This window comes from Vespa crabro, chromosome 8 (genome assembly GCF_910589235.1).
Source record: "Vespa crabro chromosome 8, iyVesCrab1.2, whole genome shotgun sequence".
Taxonomy (NCBI): Eukaryota; Metazoa; Arthropoda; class Insecta; order Hymenoptera; family Vespidae; genus Vespa; species Vespa crabro.
Genome location: NC_060962.1, coordinates 8,943,834 through 8,957,121, shown reverse-complemented (window position 1 = coordinate 8,957,121; position 13,288 = coordinate 8,943,834). Strand labels below are relative to the sequence as shown.

The 13,288-nt window shown below is 37.0% G+C and overlaps 1 protein-coding gene across 1 annotated transcript in view; it reads right to left on the bottom strand.

Annotated features, from left to right (window-relative positions):
- LOC124426212 overlaps positions 1-13,288 on the bottom strand; it is a 56,833-nt gene that overhangs the window by 12,928 nt on the left and 30,617 nt on the right. The window contains exons 4-5 of the mRNA XM_046967622.1: positions 13,042-13,182; positions 2,453-2,638 (exon numbers count right to left, since the gene is read on the bottom strand). Coding sequence (XP_046823578.1) covers positions 2,453-2,638; positions 13,042-13,182 — 327 coding nt within the window. The remainder of the gene's footprint in view (positions 1-2,452; positions 2,639-13,041; positions 13,183-13,288) is intronic.

The window sequence follows — 13,288 nt, the reverse complement described above, 5'->3', positions numbered from 1 at the left end:
CTTTCTACGCATTCTCTTTCCACATCTTCCGCACTTTATATTTTATATTTGCTTTTTTTTCTTTTCTTTTCCGATTAAACTTTTTCTTTCAAGAACTTCAAAACATTTGGACATTAAAAATTTTCAGACAATCAGTTTTTATACTTATATTGCTGATTTCGATAAATTTTCTTCTTTATTCCCTCTCCCATCTTATCCCTCTTGTTTAATAAAAAATGATCTTAGGACAATTATGTTGCATTTGTAATATCTATATATAGGTTATATATTGCTATTTGGTATCCATATCTTAGAATCATAAAAAAGTTTCAAGATCATGTATTTCTGAAAGCCCGAAATGTTCCCTCTTATACTCGAATCTTCGCAGTTCTTGAAATATTGAAAGCTTTCGGAGGCGTTACATACATATACGTATCGCGTGGTTTCGTCGTGAGATCACACGGTGAAATTGCAGAAATTGCGAAATCGTCCATTGCTTTCGTCTCTGCTTATATATCTACAATGGGTACGTGACTATGATCGTAAGAAGAAACTAAAAGGAGAAAGTGGAAAACTACGATGAATTATGGATCTGCCAGTTATCTCTGGAGGGATCGGATCGGATCGGATCAGTAGTAATGGAAGAACTGATTCGATGGAAACGACGATTTGATATTAATTTATTCTAAACAATCATCATAATGCTACTACGATCGAATTAATATTAATAAAATAATCGATTTTGCAAAAAGGAAGGGAGAAAAAAAACAAAGAAAAAAATGCAAGGAAGGATAAGATTCGATAGCATCGAATCTGTTAGAACGTTATCTAGGCGCAACCTCGATGCGTCTGTAATTAAGGATTAATTAACGAGATTGCAGCGAGCTTACGATTTATTTGTTTGGTCATCACGTAATCTCTCGATCCCCGAAGGATTATTTTTGGACGAAACGTATTTGTTCGAAATGTACGTATCAGTTTCTCCCCAAAATCCATGATAGATTTATCGTTGATTTCGAATTGTTTTGCTTAACGAATATGGAATGAGAAAATAAAACGAATACGGGGTTGATATTGAAATCGAAAAATATTATCAGATTTTCGGGAGGATTGATGAAGTGTGCTAAGAAATGTTGCTAACTGTTTTCGCGAAGGGAGTTTGGTGCAACGAAGAACGCGGAAGAGGGAGAAAGAGGAAGAAGGGAAGGTGGGGAGAGAAGGAGGGCAAGAGAGAGAGAAAGAGAGAGAGAGAGAGAGAGAGAGAAAGGAACGCCTGCTTCCGGCCCATTAAAAGCGACGGGGGTCGCACGGATCGTGTGCAGGAGGCTAATTATTCCGAAGACAGTGGTTATCATCCATTACTTGGAACTTTCTTACAAATTTCTCTTTTTTGTAGTTTAATCGATGTCACGGGGAAAGGATCGTTGACCTTATTTGAAAATAGTCTAGTGTATCGCGCATTGTAATTCGAAGAAAAAAGCAACCAAGGAGGGAAAGAAGATAGGAAGGAAGTAAGCGAGCAAGCGATCAATCAATCAGGATTCACGTTTTAATTCGAGCTCGACAGGGATTCCTTAAATGGTATAAGACACTTGAATACTTCCGGTACGAATCACCGTTATATAGATACCAAGACGGTTTATTTACTCTCTCTCTCTCTCTCTCTCTCTCTCTCTCTCTCTCTCTCTCTCTCTCTCCTTCTCTCTCTTTCTCTCCCTCTCGAAGCTTCAAGAATCTCTTCAAGTAGTGGACGGTAAACCGTTTAAAATGTTTGTAAGTGAGAGAGAAATTGGCACGACTGGACGGTGGAACTTGCGTTACGTAAAAAGCACGTTTTAACGATGTTAACCTTGGCACGTATTACTTAGAGTCCAAACGTTGTTTCAAAGCGTACAATGAACCGCAATCATTATCGATTACTTTCTAATCTAACTCAATCGAATACTTATAGCATCAAAAAAAAAAAAAAAATACCGATAAAAGAGAAATCTTGTGTGCACGTTTGGATCTTAATCATTTTTTTCGATAAAAAGAAAAAAGAAAGAAAAAAAAAGAAAAAGAAAAAGAAAAAAGAAAAAATAGAAAAATTTCTATCTAAGACGATAGATACATATTTTGTCACGATAATTAATTAATTAATTATTTAGTTGCATCAAAGATCGCGGTTAACGTTTTAATTCAAATAGCTTTGGATGCACTGACCCTCTTTTCATTTTCATTAAGTCGTTTATTACTTCATTCATCGACCAAATCTAATCCGCAAGTGGAACAATGACGTTCTTATTTCGACTTGACTATGTTCGTTGTTTTACGAACAAAGAAGCGAAAAAGCGGGTTAATTTGCTACTCGCATAAATCTTAGGCGGTGTTAATATAATTAAAGTTGTGAAAAAAAAAAGAAAGAGAAAAGACAAAAGAAAAAGGAAAGAAAGAAAGAAAGAAAGAAAGAAAATGACAAAGAAAAGTAACCTACCTGATTTGCGTGTGATACGCAGGGGTGGTGTGTTCAGAATGCGTCGTTAAAAGTTCAGCAGGACTCGTAGCCATGTTGATGGGGTGGCCAATGGGTGGTGCAATTGGCTCCAATAATAGGACACCAGGTGTAGCGGGTGAAGGTTGTGGACCAAGCAACGACACGCGTACCTTTTCTCTGCCTTCGCTGTTAAACACAAATATCAAACGATTGAATAAACATTGAACGAAAAAAAAAAAAAAAGAAAAAAAAAGAACAGTAAGTATATAAATAAAATCAAGAAAAAAAAAAGAAGAAAATCAAAAAAGAAAAGAAAAAAAGAAAATGAAAACGAATACGATCGGACTAACGTCCAGGTTCACTCGCAACTTGTAGAGACGCTTGAAACTTAATGACGAAAGTACCAACGATACTCCGCTTTAAATTGTCGTAATTTCGTTGTGACGACATTCGTGAGACGAGTTCGAGTCGAGTCATCGTCTCTCTTCTTGGTCGTAACTACTTAAGCCTACTACTTTTAAAGATCCAAGAATATCATTCGTTCGTATGTAACAATTGAGCAAGAGAGAAAAAGAGATTGAGTTGTTTAGAAAGAGAAAAGAAAAAAAAAAAAAAAAAAAAGAAGAAAAAGAAAAAAGAAATTATTTTTTCTCTATTTTTTTTTCTCATCTTCCTCTTCTATTTTTTTTTATTTTTCTAACTATCATTTGGACCGATATAAAATAGAGATGATTTTTTTTTTTTTTTTAATGTAACGAAATTCAACAAGATATAAAAAAGTTTCGACGAATGTAAGACATTATCTAAAATTTAATACATAAATGAATAATTAATGCGAAGGGGATACATGTCAACCATGTGCGTGACTTATCAACGGAGGAAAACGTGTTTGGTCACTTGTGGAAAACGTAATTTGACTCTCCTAACAACACACATCTTGCTTATGTAACTTTTCATGGAACGTAATTCGCCGTATTAATGTTTTATACTACGTAGATGAGAGAAGACTCCTCGTAAAAAGATTATATATATATGTATATTACACATGTACATCTTTGAGAGAGGCTTGATATCGTTTGATAATCGTAAAATGGAATGCTCGTCGTCTCTTGCTTTTTGCCTTTTAGACCAACCTCTCTCTCTCTCTCTCTCTCTCTCTCTTCATCCCTTCGTCTACCTTGTCTTTAAAAGCACTCACGTGTTGCACGAATGGCATGTTGCCAATGCGTGTAAACCATGCCTGTTCGGTACGACGTGTGTCCATCCACATCGTAAAATTCAGGGACGTTCCGCGATACGCGTTTGCGATACTTCGATGGTTCATCGTAGATGAATGGATGCTGCATTTGAAGATAAAAAAAAGCTAAAAGATAAATAGATAGATAGATAAAGAGAGAGAGAGAGCTGGGGGGTTGGGAGAGAAAATGGAATTCGCGAAAAGAATTAATTCGCGTGAATAAGATATTTTCTCATTTCGTAGATGGAGGAAAAGTAAAGAAATTTTTTAATGTCCGTAAGATTAACGTAAAGAGTAAAAAGTTAGGGCTTAATTTTTCTTGTGCATTATCTCATTTGAGAAGCGCTGCGTTAACCTTCTAAAGAAAATTAAATTCAAGAAGGGTTGTCGATGGCTGCAGGGCAAGACCGCGTAAACGGTGTCTTTAAAGTTCGAGTGGTTGCTGGTGGCATCTAGCTAGCTAGCTAACTAGCTAGATAGTCAGCCAGCCAGCCTGCCTGCTTGCCAGCCAGCTAGCTATGGAAAATGATCCCTCGAGAGATCCCTCCTGAGAAGTAGATGATGATAAAGATGAGGGTGAACAAGGGGGTGGAGATGGTAAAAAGAAGAGTACGTCGTATTTCTATCCGCAGGGGATCCCATTTTCAGGGATTAAGGAGGGTAAGTGTCGGTAGACTTAAACCGTCCTGCATCGTTCAAGAAAATTTCAAAATTTTCTCTACGATAAAAAATATATTCGACTTAGAGTTTTACCTTGGATATCATTTTGAAGAACGAATGAACTCTTGACACACGGGTCACGACCCATTTCATTCGAATTAATTTTTATAAGTCGAGATTACGATGCTAGAAAGGAGATAAGTTAACATTCTCTTTACGCCTACGTTATGTCTTCGATCATATTAGAGTTGGGTGGTGTAAATGTTATATACTCTCATGTGATCTCTCGCTCTTTAAATATTTCATTCGACCTAATGAAAAACTTCGATTCTCCTATATACATACATACATACATATATATATATATATATATATATATATATATATATATATATATATGTATGTATGAGCTTGAACAAATAAAATAATAAAAAAAAAAAAAAAAAAAAAAAGAAAAAAGGAAAAAAGAAAATATACTGCAATAATTGAGAATAGAGAATGCACAAACGAACGATATTGATTATTCAAAGTGAACTCGTCCGATATGAACATTCCCGAACACGCAGCATCATCGTTTACGGAGGATACGAAGCGTGAGTTTGTTCCTTTTCACGGTGCTCCGTCGTGTCGTGGATATTAAAGTACCGTTTCGATGTCGTGACGCTCCAACGAACACGTTAACGTCTTACATCCCCTCAGTCGCAATTGTATATTACGGTATATAGAGCGAAGAAAACGAGAAAAACGATCCATCGAGTCAACGTAGTCGATGATCTCCAGAGAGTACACTAATACAGACACACACACATATATATATATATACATACACATATTGTGTCGCAATTGTCAGTAATAAGGATACTCGAGGAAACAAGTAAATAGGTACCCTTTCGTATCGTGACAATCCTGGATATCAGCCAAAGGAAGCAGACTACTACAATTCGATTTGTAATTTTCTTTTCTATTTCTTTTCTGTTCTCTAAGAGGTAACACTTTGCGATGAATGAATCTTCCGATCGATGCCTATCGTTCCATGGCCGTTGATTTTATCACTGCTTATCTTTATCGGGAGAGGCAGAAAGCGAGAGTGAGAGAGAAAGAGAGAAAGAGAGAGAGAGAGAGATACAAAAAAGAAAGATACCTCCAACGACGACGACGAGATGGCACAACTACGACTACGACTTTCGACGAGGATAAATCGATGATACATAAGCGTATGTTCGAGAAAGATAGCTATCGGATTACGTCACGAGTATACATCGAAACGACGTCTCGAAAGGCGATACTTCTTCGATACCGTATTATAATAACTCCCCGAGTTTACCTTTATGCCCATTTATCCCTTCGGCAATCTCTCAAAGCCTTCTTCTTTAACCGTGGTCCGATGATAGTGAGCATTGACCTGATTTCGCGCTGAGAGAAACCGATCGAAGGTCGGTCTGGACCAAAAAAGGAAAAAGCTTTTCATTTTGTGAAACTTTGTAGCTTCTCTCTCTCTTTTTCTTTTTCTTGTCCTTTTTTATTTCTTTTTTTTTTCTTTTTTTTTTTTTTTTTTTTTTTTTCATACGATTGCACAAGTTTCTACGTTGTGTAATCTTCTTCCCTTTCTCTTTGTATTTTTCCTTTTTTTTTTCTTTTTTTTTTCCCCTTTTTCTCTTCCCTCTCCATGGTTTTCTTCCTACCGATTCGTGAAAGTCGAATAAAAAGGAGTCGAACCCACGAAGGAGTAGTAAAAGTAGTATGGTAGTAGTAATAATGGTTGTAGCAGTAGTAGTAGTATTAGTAATAGTAGTAGTAGTTGTAGTAGTTGTGTAGTAGAAGTAGAGAGAAAAAGGGAGACCGAAATAAATGAGAGGCAAGGTCTGCTTCGAAACCGGTTTCATCGTGCCACGGTCGGTCGTACGCGAGGAATCGATTCTCGCATCGATAATGCACGACTCGCGTTGCAAGTATTAACAGAAAAGGGAGAGAAGAAAAAGAGAAAGAAGAAAAGATATACATATATATATATAGAGAGAGAGAGAGAGAGAAAGAGAAAGAGAAAGAGAGAGAAAAAGTTGCGTGAATGAAAGAATTTCCCTTTAAAATACTATTAATTTAAATCGACCTCATATCCGAGTCCAATACATGTACGTGTGTTAAAAATCTATCGTATTATCGTCCTCCTCCTCCTCCTCCTCCTCCCTCCGCTTCTCCTCAACCCACGTTTTATTCGTCATTTTTATTTGCGAGCAACAGTGTTATCTGTTAACCTCCGAAACTCACTTATCTGCTCGATGTTTGATTCAACACGGACGCTGATCTTTGAAATCGTAATCGTCACGTTTATTTTCTTCATTTTGTCGTACTGTATCCATGAGAAATACTTTCTTTGGGCATTTAAAAAAAATCATCGCAATAGTTTTTCCTTCTCCCTATCCATTCACCGATCTAAACTATAATTCGTGTTTTCTCTTTATCAACTAAAGTCAAGTGGGAAATATTTATTTATCTCTTCTCCCTCTCTCTCCCTCTCGTGCAACTTGTAATATAGAGTAGCAGTAATGTTATTAGTAGAACAGACATTGTACTCTTCGATGACTAACTTCTTATCTCGTTCGCAACTCGCAAGAGTTATTTCGTCTATTGATTAATAAACTCGAACCCGTTAATAATAATAATAATAATAATAATAATAATAATAATAATAATAATAATAATAATAATAATAATAATAATAATAAAACATATGTATGTCGTCTATCACAATTTTCCTTCCTCTTATTCGTCTTCGTTTTCATCTTTAGAAAAATTCTTTGAAAAATATTAATAACCAATGTACAACTCAGTTTTATTTTCAAAGACCGATATAATTCACTGTTATGTCACGGAACGTATTATCGTCTCTCGTGTTTTTTTCACAACGACTATCGTTCCACTATACGATACGATACGATACGATACTAACCAACCAACCAACCAACCAATCAACCAACGAACGAACGAACCGACCAACCAATAAATCAACCAACCGGTGTTGAGTGCAACAATCGTGATTCAGAGACAATCGTATTCGTTCCACGCATCGAATTGCCAAATCGAGCCGAACGTCCTTCCTATTTTAAAAACTTTGAACGAGGAGGAGAAAAAGAAGTCATCCTCGAAGCTTTCATTTTCTTTTTCTTTTTTTTTTGTTTCTTTTCTCCCTCTCTCTCTCTCTCTCTCTCTTTCTCACTCGAAAAAGAAGAAGGAGAAGAAAATAAAAAAGAAAAAGAAAATGAAAGTTTCGAGGATGACTTCTTCTTCTTCACACGCTTTCTTACCAAGTTCCTAAAAATACGAGAGACACGTAAGATCGATTTAACGTTGATCGTACATTTAATTCAGTAATACATATGCGACAACACTTCATTTATTCCAGTTATATTCTCTCGGTTCTTTAACGACGTATGCTTATAATACACACATGTATAACACATACGTATGCATCTTATATATGTATGTACGTATATACGTCGTTGAAGAATATTAACATTATCCAATGCGAGCACAAACGACTTTTGCATCGTAGTCTGGCGTCAGCAAGCAAGTAAGCAGTCCCAACACCTACCCAACAAAGCGACGTTCTCGACCTTGAGACCCGTGACATCATCGAGGTTCTCTTCTCTTCTTTTCTCTTCATTTCTCTAACGATGTCTCTCTTCTACGTTCCCTCGTTCCGTTATTTTTCTCCTCGTTATTCCGAACGAGCGATTCGTTTCTTTAACTGCTAGAACACGTCTAACGAATTCTCATTCGGTGGTGACTTTGACACAAGGGTCTGTACGATTAGTATCCTTCGCTTTGAGAGAGAGAGAGAGAGAGAGAGAGAAAGAGAGAGGGAGAGAAAAAGAAAAAAAAAGAAAGAAAACGCGTAGAAACGAAAATAAAGTTCGAACGAAGATGAAAACGTGATAGAACGAATTATCGATATTCGTTCATAATTTAAAATCGAGTTCGACAGAATAATTGACTAATCTGATATTTAAATCGAATAATATACGCGTAATATATATATATATATATATATATATATATATATATATATATGTATATAACTTTTCTATTTTTATTTTTCCATATTTTCTCTGAATATCTCGAATCAGTGGGCAAAGAAAATATTTTGCAAACAATAAGATCGATCAGCCTTGGTTGTGTCGTGACCGATACGTAGGCGCCGTTGCGTCTACACCCTCGACGACAACTCGCACGCTCGATACGTACGTTTCTAGTGAGATAGATATATATATATATATATATATATATATATAAAGAAAGAGAGAGAGAGAAAATCTAGCAAATAGAATCGTACGTAGGGGATGGGACTGGAGGGGGTTGGTTGGAAAAAGCAAAGCAGGTCGAGAAAAACCGAAAACTGGTTTATCAGTTGACCTATTCATAATTCCCTACGTTCATTTACGTTTTAACCAATGAAAAGCAACGCGGTATGCGGGTTGCGTTATGAAACGAGGTCTATACCATCGGCTTTATTCCGGCAAATAAATCACAACATCCGTTTGCTCTTCCCTCTCTCTCTTTATCTATATATCCATCTATCTCTTGCTTCGTAACGACAGCATCTGCACAGCTTCACCGCTTCGACCGAAACTCAAATTGGATCGTGCGCTAATTTCGTAGTTTACGACACACAACTTTGACGATTTTCTCCTTACCCCTCTAGCGGTCCCACCCCTCCACGTTCCTCTTCTTCTTCCATTTCTTTCACGAAAAACACGCGCGAAAGAAAATCTTTATCCGTCGTGATTTATTTGCGGAATAAATTAAAGAAAATAAACAAAATTCGTGTCTTTTTTTCCCTTCTCTCCGAACGACAGAATTCGAGAGCTCGCAAGTTCGGTGGTTCTCCATGGATACAGGAGTAAAGGAAGAATACGAATATGGGTTGGAAAGGGGGAAGAAAGAAGAGGAGGAAAAGGAGGAGGAGGAGGAGGAGGAGGAGGAGGTGGTGGTGGTGGTGAAGAAGGAGGAGGAATGGGTAGTGTGTCAAGATGGCTGGTATCCATGGTAACGGGTTAGAAACTACGCATCTCTCTCTCTCTCTCTCTCTCTTTCCTATTTCTCTCACCGGCATCTTTCTCCGTAACTTTCCTCCTTGACTTTATCGATACTTTTCCTTGAAAAATCTAACGAGCTGATAAATACATTTTTGTTATTAATCATTTCTATTGTGATTAATTATCGTCGTGCTGTCGTAATGTTCTACGTTGAGAAAGAAAAAAAAAAAAAAAAGAAAAAAGAAAAAAGGAAGAAAAGAAAAATAAACAAGAGAAAGAGAGAGAGAGAGAGAGAGAGAGAAAAGGAAAAGAAAATAATTCATTGCACCGATCACAGATACGAGCAATTATTCGGTGCTCGTTAATATAATAATAAAATTTTATTTGAATTATACGAAATCGATCGATCCATCTTACCTTGGTATATAATAAAAAGTTCCAGAATACGCAAGGAGAAATATAATTTCAGAGTATCCTCGCACCGGACGCACACCGAATCGATCCGATTATTATACTTCCTTCGCGTAGAACACAACAGATTTCTCTCTCTCTCCGCCCCTCCTCTCTCTCTCTCTCTCTCTCTCTCTCTCTCTCTCTATCTATCTTTTATTAGTAATTTTGGGGGCTGCTAAATTTAATCCGACGGATTCGTCGTAAAATCACGTGTGTCTCGGTATCGATACTTTTTCAATACTTTTTCTGACTTATTACACTAACCAACGTGTTATTTCTTCTTTACCCTCGACGATAAGCGAAACACGGATAGGGACGATCGGACACTCGCGTAAATCCACTGTCCTCGGTGTTTCCTCTTCTACGGCTGCTTCGAGACTCGCGCGCGTTCTTTTTCCTTTTTATCCTGGATACGTTCGTAGGCCGATCGAGAGGGAGAATGATGTAGTAGGGTGGTGTAGCAGGAAAGAAGAAAGGAGAAGTAGAGAAAAGAGGGGCGAGAAGGAGGGGAATAGCTTTGGGAGAAAGGGAGGGAGAAAGAGTATACCGATTTTGTGTGTATAGGTTATTGTGTGTGAGGGTTACTGCGCGGGTGTAACGAGAGAAAGGAAATGTAAGAAAAAAAGGAAAGAAATAAAAAGAGAGAGAGAGAGACCCGCGTATATACCAACACAATACACAGATATAGACACACACGCGCATGCACACGAGCAATACGAAGGATCCGTATAGACTTATAGTAACACACTTCTTATAATCGTAGTAGTAGTGAGTAAGCACCAAGTATAGTGGTCACGAGCTCCTGTCTATCTATCTATCTATCTATCTATCTATCCATCTACTACGAAAGCTTTACCACGCCTGCGTCTAGTTCGGCTAACGCTCGGCTACTGACCGAAACTTTCCGAAGGGAATTGCTTTCTCGTTCTGCCATCTAACGTAAACGAGTTCAAACTCTACATGCGAATGGTTTCACGGCGCTGTCGATAATTTTCTTCAAATCGATATGAAGATATGATCGGGCGGTAAATTTGAATCGTTGTTATTTTCCTCTTCAACTCATAATCGTTAAATATCTTTTTTTTCTTTTCTTTTCGTCATTTCTTAATCGCTTCTTTTTTCCCTTTTTTTTTTCTTTTTTTTTTTTTTTTTTTAGTCGGTGATAAAAACGATAATAGAAATTTTTATTATTAAGACGAACAATGACGTAGTAATTTTTGAAGGGTACATTCAATATTATTCTTTACTTTTGAGAAAAGTTTTGAAATCAAACTGGGCATCTAATTATACGATTTAGTACCGGGTTCCCGATCGCTCGTACGCGCGCAAGAAGAATCTTCTTAAAATTTTCTATTCGAGCCGTCGACGATGAACCAGAAAACTATTCACGATCGTAGTACCGAAGTAATCAAAGTAACGAGACTAATCGAAACCAACAACGGATTATTATCGAAACTTCGCTACGCCGCAGCTTCACGTGGTCGCGAGGTGCGTCGCAAAATATCTACATATATACACATATATATATATATATATAGATACATATGTGGACGGTTTGCAAGGCGTTCCTTTCAATAGGGGATGACCTTGCAAAGATATGCCGTAGTTTAGAGCGATAAATGTATATTGCATATAATCGCAATTAAAGTCTAATTATAATGATAATTTCAAAGTCAATCAAGCCATTAGAGAAGCTTATTCATTTACGTTCGCGATAGGGGAAAAAAAAGAAAAAAGAAAAAAAAAATCAAGAAAGAAAGAAAAAAAGATGGAAATTTTGTAAAAGGAAGAAACATCTCGAGGAACGTGCTATCCACGATAATCTCTTTTCGAGAAAATATTCTCGATTGGTTTCTTTCTATCTCACGAGTGTACAATTACGGATGCGGCATGGGAGTACGCGTTACCTACCACCTCAAAGTCTCCACCTACGTACGGTTCTCTCTTAATAGGCGGCTACTTATCGTACCGTACGATCATTATCACGTTTGATCCGGTTAAACGACGAGACATCGCGTCGGGAATACGTAATGGTATCTCGTCATTGCTATGAAATGAATTGCGGAATCTTTATTAAGAAAAAACAGAAATAGATATATACTTAGATATATACATACATATGTATGAGAAACGTATATGGAAAGAGGATCGAGAAAATAGAAACGTTTTAGAAAACTGGTTGGTTTAGTGTCGATACGTGAAGTCCTATAAGTCTCGAATCTTCGATTTGAGATATTATCGGACGAATGTAACAGAGAGGAAAATATGCGATCGAAAGAGAGAGAGATAAGAGATTTAAAAAATGATTTTCTCATAAATTTTCAATGTATCTTTATCGTTTTTTGCATTCAAGCTCGCGAAATAAGCGAGTCTCGCCGTTTCGACGTGAGAACTCTCTCTCTCTCTCTCTCTTTCTTTCTCTATTTTTAAAAGAAGGAATATCCAGGAAATATCCGTTTGTATTATAGGAAACTCTGAAATGTGTCAGAGATATCGTGATTTCGTATTTCTGAAAGAAAATTTGTTTTCTTGCCTTTTGCTCTGGGAAAAAGAAGAAGGTAAAAAGAAAGAAAAAAAAAAAAAAAAGGAAGAAGAAGAAGATCTGTTTGACTTCTATAGAGTTTAACATTAATATACTAGCATGGGCCTTTGATCAACGTTAACCGTCGTAACGTCTGTATCTCGGATTCCTATCGAAGAAGTTCCACCTTGAGAAAGTTGCATCAGACGTTGCCTGATTATTTCCGGCGAACTTCTTTGACGAAGACGAAAACGAAAACCCACTTGTAAATGTTTGATAATGGAAACATTTTCTTTGAATAGAAGAAAAAGAAAAAAAAAATGTTTCTCATTCGAACGAAGAAGTTTTAATGAAAATTCAAGACCAAGATTCCCCCGTTAGGATTATTCGATACTCTTATCCATTAATTCTAATTAACGAACTATTAAATACTATTCGATTAGGATAATAGCTTTAGCAATGTGAAATATCGATTTTTATTCGCGATTAGGAGCGCCGCCCTGAGTGCACGTACTTACGTTTCGATTGAGGCGAAACGTTATTTCGGTGCTAGGTGCGCCGTGTTAATGACGTCATCGAAAACGCACGCGAACGAGCGAGCGAGTGAGCAAGCAAACAACCAAGGAGGACGAACGCGTAGGTGTATTTTTTTTTTTTTCCGAAAAGCTTCATACGATTGACTTACTCGGTGTCAGGTACAGGTATCATGGGTGGAGGTAAGCGGCCATTGTGGTCCAAAAAGTGATTGATCTCTGGTTCCTCTTGAACAGGAGTCTCGTAAACAAGAGTTTCCACCATTGATCCTTTGCTGGAGCCAAAGGACACTCTGGAAAGAAAAAGATGAAGAAGAAAAAAAAAAAGGGAAATTAATGAACAATTATTTTTAAAATTATATTTGACGATAAAAAATTTAATACTACTATTCGTTCTTA